Here is a 24,650-nt window from a genome sequence, read left to right on the forward strand (position 1 = left end):
TTCATAACAACTTTAAAAGACAGTTAGCGACATCTCCATTGGTCTACACAGTGTGAAGCAGTAACATATGTTTATCTTTGCTTTAACTCGCGGACAGTTGCTTTCTTCTCTTGCTCGCATACCTTCATCAGATCCATGTTGGGATGCTGTTTTCGTTCCTTTCTAATCGTTTCTTTATATAGAGATAATGTAAATACGATTAACCGCTTACAATGACTCGCTTGTTTTTGAATTCCCGCCTAATTTCCATCAGCTGCTGCAGGATTTCAGATTTGAGCCAAATAGCAAACCGGTGCATCACCACCACCAACACCAAGGAGTATGGAGTGTGGATCGTAATTACAACTGTCTTTAAAAAAAAAAAAAACCCTCATGAGCCCTGTCTTAACTGATTTAAAGTAGAAACAGGCAGCTTTCAAGTGTCACAATGACTGGACACCAAATTACAATGATTTTTTTTCTTACTTACTGATCTAGCAAATATACCGTGGGGGTTTAGAAGAGCATGCACCAATGATTGTTCACTCAAAATAGTAATGGGTGGAACTGCTTTGGTCGAACATTTGCATGTAGGGAAGCAAGCACTGCAATTCTGTGCTTCTTTGCTAATTCACCCAAAAAACAAAAAAACAACCACAACAAAAAGACAGCTTTTAAAAGGGCTGATTTACTGCACAGAACTTGGAGCGTTTACTGTGGTGGGTTGTCAGCCTGGAAGCTGTTGTTGTTGTTGTAGAGGGGCATTGTGAAAATGGTAACACGCAGATAGATGAAGAGGAGGAGAAAGCTGTGTGAGATGTCGACTAACTGACAAAGAAAAAGGTAAAATCACATGATGCCTGTGACAGAAGCAGTTGAAAACAGATCAAAAATAGGCCAATAAACCCCTGAAACCGGATTCGTTGTTATATTCTTAACATTTGGATTCACAAACACTAGAAGAGGAAAGCAAAGTTTTGAAAAGAAGTTTTGCAGTGCTGCCACTTTAAGAGCAGCCTGGCTCTGAGTTTATTGCTGGAATACACATCCTCTAAGGACAATGTAAACTACACTAATAAGGGTCTTAAAGCTAGATATTGCAGGGCGGGGGATGGATCTATTACATAACATATTGACATGTCAGTACAGCTATTAATGTGGCCTAGGCAGGTCTGAAACACGTTAGATTAATGACTAAAATGATAACATTGTCCAGGTTTTACTGAATGTAATTCAGGTTTTTGCAGAAGCATTACTCGACCTGATGAAGTCCTGTTTGCTGCCCAAAGCTGGCTCTGTGTTAAATCTCTGTCCTTTGACTTTAATAAATACCTGCAGCATCCCACAGCAGTAGAAACAATAAGCTGATCAAATCCAGTTTGTTTACCTTTGGCTCATCTAAAACAGCCTGAGTTCTGTGCATGTTATCTATCAGGCAGCAAGGAAAACGGGTTAAAAAGGCAAGAAAGCACAACAATAATTTGTAAAACAAATTCAGGAGTATAAAAGAGTAAAACGTGGGAAACAAGGCATCGCTACTTGTAAGTTCAGTTCCAAAACTAAATCAATATTAAGGCAAATAAGATCAACCAAAAGCCACTAAAAATATGTCCATCTTGAAGTTTCTCTTGTCGGTGGAGGACAAACAGAAGAAGGCTGAGACTGGAGTTATGGAGCAGAAATGTTTCTCTAATAAATGTCTGAATGAAGATTACACCCCTTTTCAAGACACAGCAGATAATAACGCAGGGCCCAACTTTTTGATATTTATTCACTCTCTGGTATAGATTCCCTTCAGCAATTTACAAATAATCAGACGAACAAATCCCGTTGACATGCAGTGAACATGTGACAACTGGAGTCATTCACACTGTAAAACACTGTTAAAGAGTTTAGTCAAATCAACTGATCTTTTCTTGTTATGTAATTTAAATATATGAGTTTTGGGAATTTCCACTTAAACAAACTTAAAATGTTTATTTTTTATTTGATCTCATGTTCGAATGAGTGCTTAAAGTTTTTAAAAAATGGAGGCATTTTGACTTAAACGATAAGTTGAATGAATGAACAATTAAAAGTTCAGTCGACTCATTAAATTAGGTCTCTAAGAAGCATTTTTTATCAGAGTTAAAATCCTCAGACAGCCTTGTTTTTCTTGTAATTTGAGAAAACAGACGCGGTGGAAACTTTCTGTGTGTTTTTATTACATGCGTCAAAACTGTTCTCAGCGTGAGAAAAGTTAGAACTGAACTCAGTAGTTAGAGTTTATCAGACTGAAACTGAGAGTAGCTTCACAGATTGTTTCTGTTCTGAGTATGCTGAAAAAAAAATGTTTCACTTGATAAGACTGTAAGCTCTCGATGTTAAATTAAGAGGAAAACATTTAACGTTAGCGAAAGAGGAATCTGTCTGATGTGAAGAGCTGATTCAGTTCAAGATTTTAAGTTCATTAAACATGAAGTATTGAACTGAATCATCTTTCCATTTGCTGAGGCTGTAAGTTGGAACAAGCTTTTAAATATTATGCACACAAGTAGTGGAACAAAATTCAAAACCTGTTGGGATCAGATCGTCTATTTAAGATCCTGGTGTCCAACATGGAGCAGTACGAGTGTTTTCTTTAATTTTAACTTGTACACTTTCTCTAACTATGTGTAAAGTGTTTTATTTTGATTGTCTGTGGTGTTTATTCTGTATGTGTAGAGTGTATGTCTGTGTACATATCTATTCCTTGTATTTTATTCTGTGTTTTAGTAATAGCTGAAAAATATGTTCTTTGCTTATTGTTATACTTACAGTACACCCATGAAAAAGAGAATATCTACTCTCATTGGGGCTTTTCCCTGTATAAATAAAAGCTAATGAAAGTTCTTTATGTAAAATTAAGAAGTAAAAATTTGAAAGTTAGACAATGCGAAAGAGGAATCTGTCTGCAGCCATTGTTGATGTGACTAGCTGAGTCAATTCAATATTTTAAGTTCATTAAACTTAAAATATTGAATTGAATCAGCTTTTCACTTGCTACGGCTGTGAGTTCTTGATATTAAATTCAGAAGAAACAATTTAAAGTTAGACAAAGAGGAATCTGTCTGCCGCCATTGTTGATGTGACGATAGCTGATTCAATTCAATATTTCAAGTTTAATGAACTTAAAATATTGAATTGAATCAGCTTTTCACTTGCTAAGTACTTGATGTTAAATTGAGAAGAAAAAAAAAGTAAAGTCAGACAAAGAGGAGTCTGTCTGCGACCATTGCTGATGTGACTATAGCTGATTCAATTCAAGATTTCAAGTTTAATGAACTTGTTTTCTCAATTTAGCTTAACTCAGCTACTTTTCTTTTCTTCTTTTTTAAACTTTCACCACTCCTAACATGACTTCAAACTAATTCCATAGCCTTAAGTGCAGTTAAAATACATCTCCAGGCAGCAGGGAATTTAGATTTCTGGGCTTAATCAATTTAAAATGATTTTCAGTAGAGATGATGACTCAAAAATAAAGGAAGTAGAAGTTATTTAACGTGAGCAATCTGTGTTGTATTTTTACATTTTTTTTTTGTCTCCTACAGTCAAAGGATGCGTGTGATGCCGCAGTCACTCGCCGGAGATCGATCAGATGCGCGCTGGCTGATAATAAAGCGCAGATAAAGGCTGCTGTGACTCCCGCAGCATCTCCCGCTGTGTGGGACCGTCATGTCACTGCGCGGCGGAGGGATACAATAACCGCTGTCATCGTGGTGCTGAGGCTTCGGCAAAGCAAAAATGTCTGCCTAAGGGAAACTCGTAACTGATATATATAGAGGATATTTTCCACACCTTATTGCTGTTTTAAAGCCACGTTTTCGCAGTTTGGAGGCGTGTTGCCACAAAGCGACTCTCCACCAGAGCACCCTAGTCGGGATTTTAATCGGAAAACAGGTAAAATATCAGCGGGAGTTTTGGGAGAAGCTCTCGGACCCGTTGAAAGAAGTTGGGAGTTGAGAAAGACCATCATTGCGTTTTGTGTTCTGGAGCTGAGGATTGAGGCTGTCATTCGCACTGTGTGTTTGCAGGTGTTGAACCGGCGTGTGGTTTACGTCTCGGTCGTTAGGTCTTCTTCTCCGTACTCCTTGTCTTAACACGGGACTAAAAAAAACCGCTGCAGCCGCCTGCAGCTTTGCGGGCTATTTTCAATCCATATGAAGTGCGGCTAGCGCTAGCCAGCTAGCTAAGGGACGTTAGGTGCCCCGGCTAACAGTAAAAGCGTCGCTCAGCCGCACAAATCACTGGCATTAACGCGCTGGGTGACAGGCTAATGAGCGACTGGCAGAAATGTCTGACTTGTAGCACGCCGTGTTATTACGGAGACACGTTGTTAGAGCACTAATGCGATGCTGCAGGTCCTGGTCCTCCTCCATCCATTCACGGCTCCCACCGACCGTCTTATCCGCTCATCAGCGCGCTGCCAGCAAAGAAAACTAAAAGGTGCAACATCTTTTTGCACCATTTAATCAATCACAGCCCGCTGTCTAAACTGTCAGTGTGCAGATGTGATGCAATGCCAGCGCCAACTTTCCTCCACAGTGATGGTCTTTTATTCTGCATCCATAACAAATGCCTCCCGTGGCAGTCATTTCCTGTGGCACTAGTCCCTGCTGTTAAATAAAGCAGCAATGATGTGACCTGATGGACTGTGTTTTCTCCAGGTTTCTAGATCGCCAGGATGAATCCTCAGCAGCGGATTGCCGCTCTCGGAACAGACAAGGAATTAAGTGACCTGCTTGATTTTAGTGCGGTAGGATTTGGCTTTTCACTGCTTTTCTGTCTTAACTCTTGGAGAGCTTTGAGGTGTGAGGACCAACTAGGCTCAGTTATTACCAGTTTATGGATTTTTTTTATTTTTGAGTAGTGTTGCAAGCTGTCCTTGATTTCTTTCTCTCTTTTTTTTTTTTTTGAGAATCATAATCAGGATAATTGCAGTTCATCAGCTTGCAGCTACACAGGGTCTAACTGCAGGTATGTGTTCATATTTTTCCTTTCAGATGTTTTCTCCACCTGTAGGCGGAGGGAAAAATAGGCCTACCACACTGGGAAGCAGTCAGTTCAGTGCTTCAGGTAGGACCTGATCCCTCAAACCCATTTCTGTAAAAAAAAACCCCTTCATGTGTCTCTTTATCCCTGCTTGCATGACTCATAAGTCAGCACATGAAAATCACTTGTTTACTGACTTTTTTTTTTGTCACCTTTGTTTAAATTGTGCCTGGGCTTATTTATACATGAAAGCTGGAGGAAAAAGTCGTTTTCAGTCTCGCATGTGATTCTTCTCCCTCCTGCGTGTGACGCTTGTGTGTGCTTTTCACATCTGGTGCTTGAAACACGAGCTCTCCACCTGGGATTGTAGTGCAGCGCCGTAGTAATGATGTAGAACAAAGCACAGTTTAGGCTGCAGACATGTGTAAATGTTTTATTGATCTAATTACAGTCACGGGGTGATACCGAGAACGCCACCCCGCGTTACAACCCTATTGTCGGAGGCATAAATAGGGAAGAAATTAGACATGTTTGGGCTGTTTTGATCAAGGTGTTGTGAAGCGAAACAATTATCAGGGTTTTGCTGAGAGGTGTGTTGGAGGAAAAAAATGTAGGATTGCTGTAATTAATATGTCTGAGTGAGAACATGTTATCTTCTCATTGAGCAATTCTGGTTTTCTTTCCTTTTGTGCAAGAAACAGTTCAATAATTGCTCAATCCCTCGTAGACAAAGACGTATTTAACTGCGTATTCCACAAGTTAGCGGTCTGTTTTGTTCATACATGAGCATCTTAATCGTTCACAAGTTTGTGGACGTCTTGGTTGTAACAGCAAGAGTTCACATCTCCTGCTTCTGGATCGCTTCCTATAGCCATAGATGCTGCAGGACATTAATCCGAAGCACAGCTATTGTCTGATGTGCCACTAGAGAAAGTCAACAATCAAGCATTCTGTTTTCTGAAAGCATGTCTTGTGTGCATCCACAAAGCCTCGTTGTAGTCAGTTATCTGCGAAACGAAAGACACACATTGAGTAGAAATGACAAAGAAACAAGAACAGAGCTGTCACACATGAACTGTGGAGCTGACTTTCATAATACCTAATCATTCAAGAGAGGAGGATGTTGTGTGTGTGTGTGTGTGTGTGTGTGTCTCTGTGTGTGTGTGTGTGTGTGTGTCTCTGTTTGTGTGTGTGTGTGTGTGTCTCTGTTTGTGTGTGTGTGTGTGTTCCAGTAAAACAAATGACAAAGAAACTAGTCAAAGTGCAGCGAGGTTTTAAGTTAAGTCACACCTTCCTGCTTCCCACAAAGATGTTTTTTTTAGATTATTATCAGTCTGGCTGATTTTTAGAATCACATCAGAAGTGTTTGTGTTGACTTTTGGATCAAATATCAGATGTACCTTTTAGTATAATGCAGTTCAGTCCAAAACACCACTAATTGCATGCTTGAAATTTACAGAGATTTGAATCGTTTGCTTTCTGAAATGAGTGTCAGAGGTGGAATTAATCGCAGGGTTTTTTTTTTCCCCCCAACAGGATTGCATCAAATTGTGCAAGTTATAAACTCAGTGTGTGTTTTCTAATTGTGGAGGAGATGTCTTCACAAGTCAGGTTGTTGTGTCATATCTAAAGCACACTCATAATGAAACGCTTGATTCTTGAACCGTTTGCAGGACTTGTCAAAACCAGACGTACCGAGCGTTATCTCAAACATAAATATCATCCTTTGTGAAGAACGCATAAGTATGTTGTTATCGTTTAATAAAGTTAACACGTCGTGCGGACGGCCACCTTTGGGCCGGGCCGTGCACTCTGTGACTTCTAAAATAGACCGACGTCAGCATGGCGCTTTTTGTTTGCGACAGAAAAGAATTGGGGGACCGTAGGGAGAACGATGTGCTGCAGCCAAAGCTCATTGTCGTCGCCGTGTGTGTGTGTTGTCTGCTGACCAACTTTGTCCTTCCAAAACATGACAAAGTATAAATCTGGGCTGCCGTTTGGTAACAAAAATAAAAAAAACTACAAAACAAATTGGACACGACAGGAAAAAAAGATGCTTAACCTACTTAAAGTTAATGGTTTTATGTGTATTTTTTTATTTGTGATACTGGAGTTGTACTAATATCTCATGCTAACACTTTTTCTCCTAATGTGTATAATATTTTTTATCCTTGCAAACTCTTTAATGACAATATTTTATATTAAAAAACATGTATGTCAGCAACTTAACCTCCACTAGCGACTGATTAGTTGCAGGAGTCTCCATGTTTCTTGTATGTATTTATGACGGTGGATGTGTTTTGTTGTAATACTGATGAGCCAGATTGTGTATAGGTTTGGTTTGGGGTCTGAACGTATTACTAATTACATGGTACCCTATATATCGAAGACCCTACAACTTAAAACTAAATATTAAACGTATCATAAATGGGTTAGCGTGGCGTTCCATGTGTGAGACCAACAGCTAAAAGAGCGTAAAGGGTTTAATTTGTGTAGTTTTTAGTCTGTTTATTGCAAAATCTTGAGAAAACTGCACATGTGAAATGTCACATTCAACACTCGAGCACCTACACGACGCCGGATTAGATTTCTAATTTCAGGAGGCTAAATTTAGTCGGCATCTGCATGCATACGTTTTGATTTAAATATTCCACCATTGAAGGCCTATAGTGGATAAATCCCTCCTCCCTGCAGCCTACAGTCAGAGCTCACGTCTCTCTGATCCTCAAGGTAGGGGAAGAAGCACCTACATAAGTGATTGTGAACTTAAGGCAAGTGAGTGTGCAGACACAAGTGTGGAAATTGCAGGGAATGAGAGTTTGGATTATTGCATCTCAGCTGGGCATAGCCAGATAATTGAGGCAGAGTGGGACAGGCAAGACCCTTCAAAAGTGTGCCAGAGAACGATGGATTGGAAAAAATAACCAAAGTGGCTCTAACGGAGATTCATCATTTCTCCCCTCCAGCTGTGTTGATGATGCAAATCTGATGAGGCCATTGACTCTGTAGTGTAGCGGGGCAGCGGATGACTGCTGTGAAATGGGCAATTTTCATTTAGTGCTATGTAGTGATACATTTGTTGGCTGTGACCAGCAGCTGGCGCAGGTTGGTTTGTCAGTCGGTCGGATCCCCCAAATTAAATGTTTCATTGCTGGCCACAGCTACAAAGAGCGTCACTGCTCTCACTTTGACTTCAGTTTTGTGGATAAAGCATAAAGCGGGGCTTGTTACGGCCGAGAGAGCCTGAGCTGCAGTCCTGTGTGGCGCCAGTCGATTCTCACACTGTGTTAAAAATGATTAAATTATTCATTAGCTGATTTTTATCAGCAAAAAAAAAAGAAAAAGAAATATAAAACACAATCTTTTTGGTGGTCTCTCACTTAACAGCTGCACCACTTGTCTGTTAAATCACTCTTTAATTGAATTAGTCAGTTAAATCCATTACGGAGAAGATAAACACAAACATGACACAGTAGCATTGTTCTCCAGCATGAAGCAGCAATATCTGAGTTCATCTCTCAGAAAATAGTAAAGAATTAGTACAAATATTGTGGATAAATTACTTAAAGTTTGGACTTTATTAATGATATCAGTTGAGCAGACAGATTTAGTCGCAGCTACGTGTAGATTCATCTGATTGTGGCTCAGTGTGTGTTTTATTTTAATCAATGATCTTTTTATTGACTTTTCAAACAAGGGAATTAACAATGTGAAGATTTCCTCAGCAGGATAAAATAAAAAGTAGTAGTGAGCACAAATTCTATGCAGAATATTTGTACAATGACAACCCAAAACCCCAAAAGTAAAAAAGACAAACCAATCAAAAACACAAGAAACCAACCAAATACACAAGAAAAATCATGGCTCAATCTGCAAAACATTCCCGCCAATAACCAACATAACCAGAGTGTCACTGGTAGCAAGTCCTCAAAGCAGCAGGAAACGCACTGATGTCAAGTTCTTTTCTCTTATCTTTATTTCCTCTTTCCTCGTCCCAAACTGAAATTGCAGTAAATAAATCAAGGATGGATGTGAGTAGAATCAGTGGGGTATCTTACAAAGGGTCCCCGTACTTTTTCAAACCCCCCCCTTGGTTCTGAACAGTGATCTTCTCCAGGCTCAGGCAGGACGTTACATCTGATAGCCACTGATTGTAGGTCAGGAGGGCAGCACCCTTCTCAGTGTAAACTGCTGCAGTTACCATAACTTAAAGTTCACTGGACATCTCTTGATTGCAAGTTAGTTTTGTGCACGTTGCTGCAGACACTAGTGAATGTTGACACGCATGGACGTTTATGGGTTATTATTCTGGGAACACTTGTGTTTTTTTGTGTTGTTTCTTTGTTTTCCTTCCTCTCCAAAACGTTCTCAGTTGATTGCTTCACTGTTAGATTCTTCAGCCGAACCCCCGGACGTACCGTCTCTCTCTCTGAGCCGTTTACTGCTCTGACTGACCGCCGTAGTGTAACTTACACAAAGTAATGGAGAGCTCACGTTAACCCAGTCTGACCCCGTGTCCCTGTGAAAACCGTTCGGTTCCGCCGAGTCCAGTTTTTTAAAAATTTCACGTTCGTTACTTGTTTACACACACTTGATACAGCCATTGGTTTTACTGTTGCTCTCAGTTGGTTTACACAAGAAGCCATTATGCCACAGAGAGCCAAAAAACTCAACAAAACAGTGTAAGAGTGTGTTTTGGATTTGTTTGGATTATCGTGGATGTGAATCAGAACTCACCACGGTGTGACTGTGGTGGCGTGAACCCAGAATGATTTAGAGGAAATACACAATATTCTGAAAGCTTTCACAGATGTTTCTCAAATCGTGTATTTTTTCATACTAATATCAACATCCGGATACGACTGACGTTTCTCATTTTATTCAAGATAACCAAAAGCTTTTTGTTTTTTTTATTTGCGCCCCTTTAGGCCTGTAGTGTTTCTGCCAACTGTAAGTATTCATTCACACGAGGAATCGGGTTTCTATCGATTCCAAACTCAGCTTTCAGGTGACGATGTGTGAATGTATTTAATGACGTGTGTAATAAAAATGGAAGAAAATAACATGACCTGTTGAATTTGATGTGTTTATGTTTGAACGCTTTCATCCTGAGGGTTTCATGTAATCACAGTCATGTAATGCACCTTTACTGGATATTGTGTTTTTAAGTATAAAGATTTTCCAACACTTTGTGGCTTTTGACTAGTTTATAATTTCTGTTTTATACTTTTTTTTTTTCTTTGGGTTCTGGTCTAGTTATGTTTTTCCACACAGTTCAACCTCTGAATAAAAAAAAAAACACATCTGTATTTGGTAGTTTAATTGATATTAACAACAATAAAGATTCTTGCAGACTGATTATTTGGACACACCCAGTGTTTGCTCTGGTTATGTGATTAGTCCGCTTCATTTGATCTGCATGAAGGGGGAACAAAACCCATCTATAGTTGCACTCAGTCCAACTCATGTTGCACAAACGAAGAGGAATTAATATTAAATTTAACTGACAAGTAGCTCATTTTCATTCTGCAGTGCTCAGAGCTACATGAACATTTTTTGCAGGACTGTAAGACTTCATATGTGTTCAATAATGTTTTATGTTTCACTGAAATGATGAGCATTAATATATATTATTAGAATACAGCTGGACTGCATGTTGCATGTAAAGACAAATTGATAACGACGGGACAAAATAAGAGCGTTACAGCTGCTTTATCACAGCTTTGACGGCGTCTCTAATCATCTGCACTAAATAAATAAAGAGAGTTTATTTAAACTGAACCAAACAGGTTATCAGGTTCAGCTTATAGATCAGCTACTGACTGAGCTGAGCAGTCAGTGTCACTGGTTGTGAAATCGTAAATAAATAAAACAAGCTGATATTCGCCTGTTTAATCCTGTGATTTGCTAAAGCTGACACTTTGTGATGCCTCAGCCTTGTTGCATGTTCTTACATCAGGAGTATTTTTATTTAAGTCTCTGAAATCTTTCCACTTGTGCAGCAAATGCCTCCGTATTTCTCACGGATGACTTTTTTTTTTTTATTTGATTTGATTGAATCAGGGGGTTTTGGGGATGGTGCAGCTGTTTAAAAAAAAGGAGCAGTCGGTTATGAGTTCCAACCCCTCTCACACTAAAGATAACAGAAAACTAGAACATTAAAACCTTCATATTCACTAACTTTCAGTCTGTTGCTGGGCAGGGAGGGTATGTGTGAGTTATCGGTTGCAGAGAATGTCGGACACAATATATAATATATGTTTGGCTGTAAACCAAAAGCCTAAATAGCCTAAAAACGCTGCTGCAAAGTTGGGTGATCATTATTTTAGGCTTCACATGCTTATCTGATTTGTTGTTCATACAGAAATCTAGATTTGCATGCCGTGTGTGAAAGGAGAACCGAGGTGATTTTGAGCAGAGCAGCACTGATTCTCCTCATTTTACTACATTGCAGCCGTTGCATTTGTGTGTTTTTTCCCCCCCTTTAGCCTCTTGTATCAGTGAGTAATCTTATTGTGCTGGCTGTCTGTACACGGAGAAGAGAGGGGACCCTTGAGCCCTTGTAGGAGATGGTAATCAGACGAGATGACAACCAGTGGCCCAGACTGCAAACACTGACCATTGTTACGCTCAGAATGTAAAAGGCCTCAGTCGGGCTTCGATGCCTCAATGCCGTTGTCACGCCACCAACAGTAATACATCAGTGACTGAACGCGAGCTACAGCCAAAAATGACGAAAGTGAGACAAAATTAGCCGTACAGTTTTTCCATAAAGCCGCCGAAGAAGAGGAAATGAATGTACTGAGCGCACGCAGCACAGCATCGTGTTTGTCAGGATGAAACTTATCTATAGCTCTGCTCACTGGAGCGTTATTTCTGGGTAGAGAAATGTCACCGACTTTCTGGTTAAGTGTATAATTAGACGCACGAGTTTCTGACTTAAGAAGTTATTGGCAGCGAAGAGGTTGGAAACATTTTTATTGATATGGAAAAATTAGCGTCGACGAGATCTGAAGTGTACCGTTGGAGATAAGGTTCTGTTGGGTATCCTGTAACAGTGGAAATGCGCCTCCTCGTCAGGTTTCAGTTTGAGATTAATGGCTTTGGTGACACATAAAAAGTGCCCATTAAGCTGCATCGAGCCTCATTAGGTCAGATTGATGCGTTATGTGGAGCTGCTTGCTGAGCTGTGGTGGTGATGGTGAATCAGAGGAGCGTCGCACACGTTTTCATCTATAATTACAGACTTTTAACTTCTGCTTTTGTTTGTTTCGCTTGTGTACATTTCTGCTGCTTGAGAATCGTGACTTCTTGGATGCATCTCATCTGTTAAACTTCACACGTGAGAATATACTTAATATTGAAAAGATTTGCGTCTTGCTCGCTGTATTATTATTTTCCCAAGCATTCTTTTTTTGTGTAAAATCCGATATTCTTTATTTGAAATAGAAAATGAACAAATGGTATTGCATCTTACTGATGAAATTACAACAGGGACAATCAATAACTTGGAGAACGTTGATGCTTTACCCGCTCTGCTCTTCTGTTTTTCTTGGTGCAGATCTGGACCGTCGCTGCGACACAATATTGTCTCAAACAGCCGAGAACAATGGAGGCGTCAGATATTTGTTACTGACTACGTCGCATAAATTGAATTGCAAAGATCAGATATTATGTTTTTCAACGTATGCCAGATGGTCCGGCGTTTTGCGGTTATTGATTTTATTTGTTTATCTGTTTGAGTTTGGAAACATAGAGGTTTTCCTTTAATTTAGAAAATGAGTTTTTGTCAAGTTTCAGTGCTCAGCTGTTTAGCATGGAAGACGTCGCCTCGTGAAAGTTTTGCTTTTTGGCACATCAGGAGCAAAAGTCTGACCTTTGAAGATGATGATTGGTTCCTTTATATGTTCGTTTCTAGATGGAAAACACTAAAGTTGATGCTGTGGCACCTCTCTGTCACTCCTGCCTTTTTAATTAATGCTAGCATTGCCTACTTTTGTGCCTCTAAAGAGTGGATTTCAGGATTTGTGTTTATGGGAACCATCCAGATCCATGAATAGCTTCTCAAAGTTTCCCATTCGGTGTTTTGTTTTACTTCAGTTTTGGGTGATGTAATCTTGGCTGAATTTAGGGCGACAGCTAACAACTGTTTTCACTAATTATTTTCATCAATTAATGTGACAGTTGTTTTCCTCCAGATTTTAAATTTTTTTTATTATTATTATTTCTGAAATGTCAGACCATGTGGAAGACTCTCACATGCCTTGTTCTGTTCAACCAACAATTAAAACAATCCTGAGTTCACATTGATATGAACAACAGAGGGAAAGCAGACATGTGTTTGGCAAGTAAGTCAATTAATCACTAACAAAAATAGTTGCCAATTAATTTTTTGTCCACCTGCACTGCCATTATTTTTTAAAAAACAGACCTTTTCTCCTTCTTGCCTGTTGCCAAATCTGGGAAACTTTTAGGAAACATATGTCAGATTGTCCATGTTCCATTCAGAGTGCAGTAAAATAACACAGGAAGGACGTGGCGTTTGTAAAACATGCTATAGTTATAACAAAAGACTCCAAACATCAGGGCTGAACCGTTACTTTCAAATTGAATTCGATGCAATTACTGGATCGCAAAAGGCTGCAATTAAAGCTATACATTATTCAGAGCGTCCGACCCGGAGGTTTAAACTGTTGCCTCGGTGTTTTTTGTTTTTTACAAATTCATGCTGCCGTCCTCGTGTGACAGTTTTGCTGGTACCTCGAGTGGTAGTGCTCTTAAATCTGTGAATACTGAACTGAAGCTTGACTTTAAAACAAATCAGATACCAATATCTGTCAAGAAAACCACAATTAGATGTCGTTCAGCTCTAGAAGACGTGCTGTTAAACACCCACAGATGGCCATTGACTGACCAGCATCGTCTTTATCCTGATGATTCAAAAACACTGTGTATATGTGAGAGACGGGGAGCACGGATTCAGACTCGCGGACCTGTACGGTGAACTCTGTGAGGAGTCGTGGCTTGCTGACTGAGCTGTGCATCCCTTCTTCTGACAGGTATGGATGAGCGGACCAACCAAGCGTCTTGGGCCCCAGGTGGCGAGTCCAGTCCTTCCTACGAGTCCTCCCGGGTAAGATGACCCACACGGCAAACCCCCGTCTGAATGGCCTTTCTGCTCCACAGCACATCATTTAACACTCATTACATCAAAGTGGTACATTCACAATGTTTTAGTCTCACCTTATCCCCACCACCAGTCGTGTTGTATGACCTGTAATAGACACATTTCTCAGTGACAGAAGGGACTGGAAAATGTTCCCGTGGCTGCTGGAATTGATTTTTTTCCCCCCTTATCTGAGCAGATATGGTTTGCAGTTTGCAGGAAAACCAATAAACCTGATATTATTGTGCTGTTTTTTTTTTTTTCAGTCATGGAGATTTGTTAAATTATTCCAGCCCAGATTATACGTTAATGCTGCTCACAATTAATTTTCACAATTACCCCAAGTCAGATTCCTCCTGATTGTTTTAATGTCTGGGAGATTAGGTCTTTTTTTTTTTTTTTTTCCAGTATGCGATCAGTTGCTGTGCCATTTAGAAAATGACTTTGCTCTTAATCCCAGTCATTATGATGTAAAGCGGGGAATCAGTGTCATTATGTGGATGACTAATGGACAAACTAAAAGCTAATTTAAAGATACACCCACAAATTTTTACCCCATCGCTTTGTTAATGTTTTATCAGCTGTGTGAGTGTCAAAACAAAAGCACTGAGTGTGGTGGAAATATTACTGAGAGCTAATGATTATTTTTTATTATTATTGATTAATATGCCATTCATGTTGTCCATTTACTGTTTAATAGTTTAGGCTATTAAATGTCAGTAGTGAAAAAAAAAAAAAAAAAATCAGATGTTTTGTTCACCCAACACACCGAAGCGCAACGATATTTAGTTCAGAGTTATTCAGAACAAAGAGCTTTTAGCCAAATCTTCTCATTTGAGGATCTGGAGCTGGAGAACGTCTTGTTTGGAAAACTGCTGCAATTAATTGAATATTTATTACGATCACAACGAACTGCGATTATGTCGTGTAAAATGGTTTTGTTTTTAAAGTAATTTTTTGTTTCTAGAAGCTTCTCTGTCGCCTGGCTAACGTCTACCGTAGCTGCACATGAGGCATTTAGGGAACATCAGTGAATGTACTGTCTGTTGAAAAGTAGATGTTTAAGTACCATGTATTTGAAAGTGGAGCCTCATAACGAGCAGCTGTCATTGGTTGTGCAACTCTGTACATTTAAACCTGTAATCATCAGCGATAAAACAAGCCAGCATTGTTGGTGATTCGTGTTTTTAAGCAGGTTCAAGCTGGTCGTGACTCGTTAATCGGACCCTTAACAATCCTAAACTTTTCTATCCGACAGGTTTTTAGGAAAAACAAACGGAACCCATTAAAAACAGCCTTAACATACCGACAGCCTTGGATTCTGACTCCGACATGACATTTTATGTCACCAATCAGGATAACGGCGTATTATCTGTTTAAAACGTTGTGAGTAAAACGTTACTTAAGTAAACATGGACGGTAACGGTGGAGCGTATCTGCCACTCCCCCGCCGCCGCCGATGGAGGAAACAGAAGTGTGAGCGCTAACTAAACTAGCATCAGCAGCCAAGTACTGCCTGTGCGTTGAGGCCACTTCCACCCCATTGGAGCGCTCCCCCAAGGTGGAAGTGTCCCCCGACCGCACCAAATATTCAGATATTCATCATTAATTGGGCCTGAATATCCAGAGAGCAGAAAGTGCTCGACCTCCGTCTTGACAATCCGACAGCCTTGCTATCCGACATAAAAGAAGGTTTTACATTTAGTGTCGGATTATCGAGTCACGACTGTAGTTAATTCTGTAGACACTGATGGAAATAAACTGACCCTAAATATAGTTATAGAAGAAGCTTGTTATTGTACAAGAGATACAACATGACATATTTAAACATAGTTATAGATACGATGGCTGAAATCTTTTATCCAAATTCTAATTCTGTGCTTAGAGAGGGCTTCACAGAATGTCAGCATCTTTGCAGACATTACAGTAGCCTAAGTACAGTAAATTATTTGTCAGTAAAAATGATAACCGGCCACTATGGGAGGACTTTGGCCTGAAGCAGCAAGAGGTAAACAGACCAACCTACTGATGGCAGACATCCAAACATAATTCAACAGCCTATGTTGCATTCACTAGACTTACTTATAAATTTTAGCGTCTTTTTTGTGTGTGACTGATTCCTGGTGATGTCTTGCGTTGCTCTTTTGTGCACAACAAGTCAGCCTTTGTGCACATTTTGTTCACGATCACCAAAATTAGAGAAGAACATGAGAATTTAATTTATTTGTTTTTTAATGAGTTCTTGTCCCCTTAAATTAGAACTTGATGGTACTTGTGTTGCCTTAATTGTGACTACTTAATATATGACAGGTTCTTGCTTTTTTAGTGAGGAAATGATGTCCTCGAAATATTTCCTATTTAATGCATTTTACATAATAAGAATAGAGGAGAGGTTTGATCGCAGATTTAAACTGTCTGTCTTTGTTTAAGTGAGAACATCTCACTGCTGGTGTGAGCAAGTGTGAACAGCTCTCCCCCTGTTTGTTTGTCTCTCACACATTGGTTGTTCTCGATGCCCTGTATGAATTTCATTTAATGTCAATCTCCTGTCACTTTCGATTAGAATTCAGCTAAATGTCAGAGCCACTCGGGCTGCGTTACCTTGTTTATTTCTCTGTGCCCTTCCCCAGCGAACATCTACAGGCTATGGTAACATAGGCAGCTTGATTTGAATTATAAGACAGAGACGCTTGAGATATCTTTGCTCCAGGTGCATATAAATGAGTGATTCTGACATTACAAGGCGCAGCATCAGCCAGCAGACAGCTGTTTGCACCTCCATAAGGCGCGCAAGCAAACACTCACACTCCACAATCACACACACCTTATACAGATACAGACTTGATTTATGATTTATGCCTATAGAGTGCTATGTGCTCATATATCCTGGTTTGGGAAAGGAGTCGCGTTTCTTCTAAACCTCAGTACGATACAACAATCAGCTGAGATGAATAATTTTGAGATGTTAATATAATTCACGTCATGGTTATGACTGTAGTTTACAAATAAAGTCGACCACTTGACTGGTGATTCAATGAGATACAGAGAAAAGCAGCTTGTTCTTATTAATGCTATTTAATTATCTACAGTCTTTTCATTTACACATTTTAAAATGATCAGAAAAGCACAGTTTTATCCATCATTTACACATTACAACCAGTTTAGACTTCAGAGCTGTACTGGTGCCACAATCTTGAGCTCGATTTTACACAACTAAAGTCTTTCCACTATACATTGATGCAGAAAAGGCTCAAATTCATAATTCAGTGTTTAGAAAAATTCACCAACATGCAGGAAATTAACGTTTTGATGCTCAAATTTCTTATTGATTGATTGAGGATTTTACTAAAGTATGATGAGCTGATTGAAAATGAAGAAGACTATTTAGTCCCATGGTTTAACTGCATTGATAACTTTCAAATGGGTACTGTATTTGAATTAAAATTTATATGGAATGTTGTGTTAATAGGATTATCAGAGCCCTGTGGACAGTGTTGCAGGTTTTACTCACAAAATCAAATGTCATGCGTTGTGTTTCATTAAACTGTCCAACAATAGATCAGAATTAAAAGCTCCAGCTTGAACAGCTCATTGTGCTGATGAAACCTATTTCACTTTTGAGTATAAAATGAATGCAGGACTTAGTGAAGAAAACTATTGGATTTCTTGTTCAACCACTAACACCAACATTCAGTTAGAGAAACAATAAAAATCAAGTAAGACAGGGTTTGTCTGCAGCCTTCAAATCACTGAATCCTGGAGCCCTGTGCTCTGAAAGTGAAACTAAAATTCTGACCGACAGTTCAGATGATGCTCCGAGTTTCAGAGTGAATGAATAACCACAAACCGTTATACAAATGGCTGGAGAATCCATCATCCATTATCTCTACACCGCTTAATCCTCACTAGAGTCATGGGGGGCTGGAGTCTATCCCAGCTGACTCAGGGTGAAGGCAGGTTCACCTGGACAGGTAACCAGTCTATCACAGGGCTACACTTAGAGACAGACAACCAAGCACACTCACATTCACACCTACGGACAATTTAGAATCACCAATTAACCTCAACATGGTTTTGGACCTTGTGGGAGGAAGCTGGAGAACCTGGAGAGAACCCACGCTGCACGGGGAGAACATGGAAACTCCACAAAGAAAGATCCCGGGTGTCCTCACCAGGACGCGAACCAGTGACCTTCTAGCTGTGAGGCGACGGTGCTAACCACTGTTTCGTGTTCAGGCTCTGAGCAAGCACAACGTAGCTGGTTAGCGAGGGACCAACTAGGAGCTCAAACTGTTTCTTCATGTGTACGTGATGAACTTTTACAGAGTGTTTCGACTGATTGATCGTGTTTCTGCTCTGACATGCAAAGGACTCGTTGCATTGGTGGGAACAAACGTTTTCTGCAGCAGCTGTAGAGAATTAAGTCATGCTTCTGAACTTTCATCACCTGTTGGTGCTGCACTGAGCTGCAGGTGAAGCAGAGCTGCTCCACTCTTATAAACTAGAAAGCAAAAGTCCAACATGGACACATCCGACACACGTCTTACAGGGATGAGATAGAATTTGCCGCACAACGATCTTGATTTCTAAAGTACTGTTAGCAGAACCGCTAATGTGAGAACTTATCGATCCTCCAGGATTTAAAAATTTTGCCCTGGGACTCGGTACCCATCTCTAATCAGGAAGTGTTTTAGCGAGCTGTTGGGCCACCATGTGCAGCCAGAGCAGCTTTAATCCGTCATTGGTTCTCCAAGTCTCTGGAACCAGAAGACTGAACACCGTCCTTCCAAAAGATAGGTCCTGACTTGGTGCTGTGATGGTGGTGGACAGAGTTGTTGAACAGGTCAGTTCATAGGTGTTTGGTTGTGTTGACATCAGGTGACAGCAAAGGCCCCACAGTGTATGATTCACATCATTGTCCTGCTCATTAAACCATTCACGAGCCCTCCTGGTCTATGGGTGGGGCCGTTGTCATCCTGGAAGAGACCACTCCAATCAGGATAAAAATACATCCTAATAGGATGAAGGCGATCACTCGGAGCGGCTTTATTGATTTGCGGCGACCCTTTGCTTTAATGGACCCAAACCTCACCAGCATCACGACCCCCACAGCACAGCAGAGCCACCGAATCCCCTCAGGTCAAGAGCTCAGGTTTCTCCTTTTATTTGTCGCCCAGCTTCACAGGAGGTGGATAAAAAATACATTTGTACACATGGAATAGCAGTTATTTAGCCTGAAAAAACAAACCTGTAGAATCTACTCAATAAACACGAGAAAACAATTTGCAGTCGGCATGTTTGGGTAGATTTGACCCACTGTTCTGAGTTACTGGTCTCTACATTTAACTGCTACACCACATGAAAGACAAACATTAAGTCTACTTAAAATATCTAAATTAATATAAGCTGTAGATTGTAAGGGCAATAATTGATGAGAAGTAAATAATACTTGACTCGTGCAGTGTTCTGTTTAGATTTTGCGAAATTTACCAGTAAATAAAAGCTGCACAAAATAATAACGATAGTAGTGGACATGATGTAGAACATAAACAGTCAGACAGGCTAAACATTTACAACAACGTCGTTACATAGGAACCCTTATAGCCATGTAAGACAACTCTGACTTGTGTTGTCATTGGTACTTCCTTTTTTTTTTTCCCCCTCAAAAAAGCAGATTGCTAATATTGGCGTGTAGATACAAAGTGAAGCGTGTTGGATTTTTTAACTTTAATATTAATATCATTGATCTATAATTGAGATGTGTGAGTTACTCATACAATACACTGATTTTTTTTTTGCAAGGCTGCACAAGGAACGCTTCTTTTTTACCTTTATTTTGTTTAACAAGGATTCAGGGAACTTTTTTCGTCATGCCAGCTCACATTCACATGTTGGGGTACGAAATTAGTGCTCACTTTTTTTTTTTTTTAAAGAAAAAGCCTAATAAATAATAATAAAACTAGAGTAAAATATAAGTAAAAACACAGCATTATTAGTGTAGTAAGAAAAAAAAATAATATAAACATTAGATTGAAAGACAAGATGAGTTGTGTTTAGCACTAAATGTTTGTGTAGCAGCGAGGTAGATGTAATATTGCACTGCGTTGGTTAAAGATACCAGCCAGCATCACCAAAGCAAGGCAATATAAAACCAAATGTTGCCTTTGAAATTTAGAATCACTCCCATTTTCCTGATTCCTAACTTTGTCACAACAAGCCGTCGAGCAAAAGGTGTCGCAGTGACTTTCCAGGATTACAGAGTTTCCAAATGATTCATTTCAGATGCGTCCATGTTCAGGTTTATTAGAGCCCAAGATAGACTAAAAGGCTTAGGATTACATCTACTGGATATTTAGACGCACCATTTTCACTTTGTGTTGATGACGTTTCTGTGTGTTGGATGCTGATACAACCCCGCTGCTCAGGAGGTCTTTCCTCCCGACAGCAATAAGACTCTTCAGTGCTTCAATCTAAGCACATTTCTGTTATCCCTTATATATATTCTTGTAAATTTGTTGACTTTTTCTATATTATGTTTTCTATATTTTTGTCTTATTTTACTTTTTTTAACCTTCATTTTATACCGGAATATTCTGTGTCGTCTTTTTGCTGGTTTACCTCCTTTGTTGAATATTGCTGCTGGAACAACAGACTTTCTCGTTGGGATTAATAAAGTCAGTCTAAGTTTGCAGAGACGATCGTGTCCCTGAGGTTTTAGGAGGTCTGTCGTGCTGTCCACAGTTTCTTGTCGTTTTCCTCTTTTCCTTGATTTGAAAAGGCACCGCAAACAACAACAACAACAACAACAACAACAACACAGCGTTTTAGAACAGACTGCGGTATTATTTTCTCAGGTGATTATTTGCCTCAGAGATTACATGTTTTTATTAATGACTGGTTTCATTTCATTACTTTGGTAAATCAAAAAATTGATTTTAAAAACAAGAGTTGTTGTTTACTGTAATTTCCCGGTTTATTCTCTGTTCACGATGGCTGTCCAAGGCTGTTGGAAGAAATTCTGAGTGCTTCATTTTTCAGTCTGTTACAAAGGGAATTCAGTCTTGTCCCTGAGCTTGTTTGAGCGGGTGCGCTGAGTGTGTGATCAGTCGACTGTGAACAGTCCCGAGCCCTGCCGTGCTGACCTTGGCTCCCAGCCAGCCGCTGCATCCTGGGCAGCTGTGGCTGTAGGCTGGCGGTCTGACAGGCAGGGCTGTGCCCACCGCCGCACCGCCACAACCCCCACTTCCCCAGTGCCCTGCCCCGACTTGATACCGGACCCCACACGCATCCATCATGACCATATCATCGCTTCCCAAGCTGCCACATGCAGCCACATGTTCACCTGGGATGCGGCGCGGCGTGTGTGTGGAAGAGATGACTTTTTAAACGCTGTGGCGAGTGATTGGGGAACGAGGCGTGAGCTCTGGCCTGCACGCCGCCACAGCGATCTGACAGTTATTTAGCCACTAGTGCTAACGTGGCCCCGTGGCGGTAATGACAGCGTGCGTTAGTGTCTTGGATGGATGTAGGCCACCAGTGTTTGGGAATGATGAGGGATCTGTGATTGATGATCTAATGGTCCCAGAGGAGCAAACACAGTGTGGTTGCGTCAAAACACACACACACACACACACACACACACACACACACTCTCAGACTTACACGAAGCCTGGATTGACCGCTATCCCCCGACTTCTTCTTCCTGCCCTGCTAACTGACCCTGCTAGCCTTTTCATGCTTCCCTTTGGCATTCATAAGAATGAAAGGAAGAGCTCTTATTAAACGATAAAGGTGTTTATTATTACCAGATATGTTTAATTTAAATCAAATACTTTTACATTTAGGGAGGTGCACTTACCTCACGCTAGCTGAGCAACTAAGATGAGGTTAACTGTGGCTACATAGATGTCCAGATGATTACAGCTGTCTGTCCAGTAAATAAACCTGTTTTCTGGCTGTAAAACTCAGTAATTAACTCGTTATATGATGTTCAGTGTAAAGCAAACATTTGCCATTTTTCTGAGAAGCGAGGGTCAGATTATTTCGTGGCTGAGAGCCGTTTCCAGGCAACCACAGAAGACTCCTGAGAACTACAAGTTGCGTTTTTGTTTTTTAGATTGTTGGACAGATTAAGCAAAGGAGATAAAATGCACACATACTGGGAGATGGTTGATCTTTTTTGGTGTTTGGACAGACCCAAGTTGGAGGTTTTAAGCTAACTGGCTCCTAGCTTCATATTTAAATCAGAATCAGAAACAGGTATAGTTTACACAATACGAGAAATTTGTTGTGGTGGGTTGGTGCAACGATGAATATACAGTAAGGTGCAATGTACAAGATAAGAGTATAAAAATAGCTAAAAAAAAAAAAAAGGTAATTAAAAATAAGAATAACTGTAATAGTGCAAAGCAGAAGCAAAAAAAAATTGTGAGGAATTAAAGTTAAATTTATATAAGAACCATACAACTGTAGTGTTGTTTACAAGAACATTGAGGGTGCAGATATGTTGATATTACCATTTCTAAGAATAACACTGGTCTACACCCATTTTGGTGTCAAAGTTTTTTGAGCTGATTTTGGACAATTGCAATGTGCTGAATCCAAATCTTACATTGGTTTTGCTCACTGAGGTCAAAACATGCAATTTATTTGTATTTACCTTTACAAATGTTTCATCAGTTTTTGGATCATTTAACTTATGAAAAGGATTAGAAAATGAATTTTTTTCCTCTAAAATCCGATTTCATATGAGAAATACTAAAATAAATCAATCGCTAATGTCAAAAAATGTATTCAATTTAGTGGCAAAATCGATTTTTTAAAACCGAATTGGCATAAAATCCTGACCTGATACAGAAAAGCAGATGTCATTTCTGCATTCAACACTGCAAAAATGTCCTAAATCAGTTGAAAAATCCTGGACGCCTTCAAAACAATATGTTTTTGTAACCCAGTGTTATCAACAGAGTGCAAATTGAAGGCTTGGAGGAGCAACATGACCAATAACAGTGCAGAACATGAGCAGTCGAATCAGTCTTCTCATTTAACTCACTGAAAGCAAATAAGCCCGTTTCCCAAAATGAATTGTTGTTTGGCCCACAGCCAGCCCCCCCTCCGGCCCTACCACTTGGCCCTATCGCTGCTGTGTTCGGCCGGGTGTCCCGTTTCTTTCGGGGATTGAGAAGTTATGGTTATGTCGCCCTTGGGGGCCATTTGGACGGCTAGATGACCACCACCCCTGGATTCCCCCTAAAGGAACCGGACACCCCACACGGATAGTGGTAGCACCGAGGGGGGAATAGGGATTGGGCCTCTGAAGCATTTTCCTTGTTTTGCAGTCGAAGAGAAGAGGAAATGTTGTTTTTTTTCTCTGCTTGCTTACATTAGCTGTGTAACTGTGTGTATTAGTTTGCTGGAGCTTCTCACGGGGCTGTTGTTGTTATTGAGTCTGTTCATGGTGTGATTAACAGTGTGTGCGGCCTGGCAGGAGCACAATAGGGAATCTCTGAGGATTCCCTCGACACAGCACAACACTCCACTGCCTTTGAAATTACTCCATCACCATCCACTCGCTTAAAAAAAAAAAAAAAAGATGGATAATAAGATTTACTTTTTTTTTTTTTTAACACACACACTATATGTCGAATGCAAAAGGGTACGAGTTGGTGAAAATAGCTCCATAGAAATGCAAGCCCACTGCTGCTCGGTCCCTCTGGTGGGAGTTAATGTAGTTTGGGAAGATGCATTTGACTGGAGCACAGGAGGATTTTCACATGGCTTGGGATTAGCACTGTAACGGAGCATCTTTTATTACATGGGACCCCGAGTTTTCAAAAACCATACTGTGACCGATATTTAGACCTAAGCCCCTGAAGCTGATAACTGTCATGAAAAGGCACTGGTTAAGCTGCAGGAGAAAAAGGCAATTTTTTTAAGCTGCAGGTACCTGGAAACGATGGAGGATTGCATCTTTCTGTTTCTTCCCCCTTCTATTAAACAACACTTTCTTATGATCTGCGTGCATGAAATGGCGTACGACCGTCTTACCGTGCAGACAAAATGTTAGAATATGAAAAAAAAAAGCTTGTTAAAAAACCAGCAAAAATAAATACGGCTTAGAAGTTGGTATCTTATAGATGCATTTATTACAACAAAAATAAAGTTGCTGCAGGTGGAGTTGATTTTATTTTTTTAGCAAGAAAACAGGACAAATATGTTTTGCATTTTCCTGTGTGTTGATGATAATAAGTTGGCAATATAAGGTTCATATGCAGAGGAATTTGGTGGCCTATGCTAATTTTACAGCGCGGTGGTATTTTAGCCCCTTTTTAAAGAGCCCTGTTGGCAGAAAAGCCTGTTTTGCATCAAGTGACATTCTACAGGAAAGTACTTTAGAAGAAAAGAAGCTCAAGAGCAATCTGACTGAAATTAAAATAATGATTCATACATTTTATTTATGAAGCAGTTTTTATGTGGCTTTATGTGCTTTGCAAAA

General features: G+C 40.0%; 1 protein-coding gene across 1 annotated transcript in view; it reads left to right on the forward strand.

The window, feature by feature from the left end:
* The first annotated feature begins 3,727 nt into the window (after window positions 1-3,727).
* The window catches only part of LOC103372398 (transcription factor 12-like), a 46,862-nt gene continuing 25,939 nt past the window's right edge, over window positions 3,728-24,650 (forward strand). The window contains exons 1-4 of the mRNA XM_008302023.1: window positions 3,728-3,897; window positions 4,665-4,753; window positions 5,001-5,073; window positions 14,049-14,122. Of these exons, the coding sequence (XP_008300245.1) occupies window positions 4,682-4,753; window positions 5,001-5,073; window positions 14,049-14,122 (219 nt within the window). The 5' untranslated portion in view covers window positions 3,728-3,897; window positions 4,665-4,681. The remainder of the gene's footprint in view (window positions 3,898-4,664; window positions 4,754-5,000; window positions 5,074-14,048; window positions 14,123-24,650) is intronic.

The sequence above is a fragment of the Stegastes partitus genome, unplaced genomic scaffold, assembly GCF_000690725.1.
Source record: "Stegastes partitus isolate 25-593 unplaced genomic scaffold, Stegastes_partitus-1.0.2 Scaffold1749, whole genome shotgun sequence".
Taxonomy (NCBI): Eukaryota; Metazoa; Chordata; class Actinopteri; family Pomacentridae; genus Stegastes; species Stegastes partitus.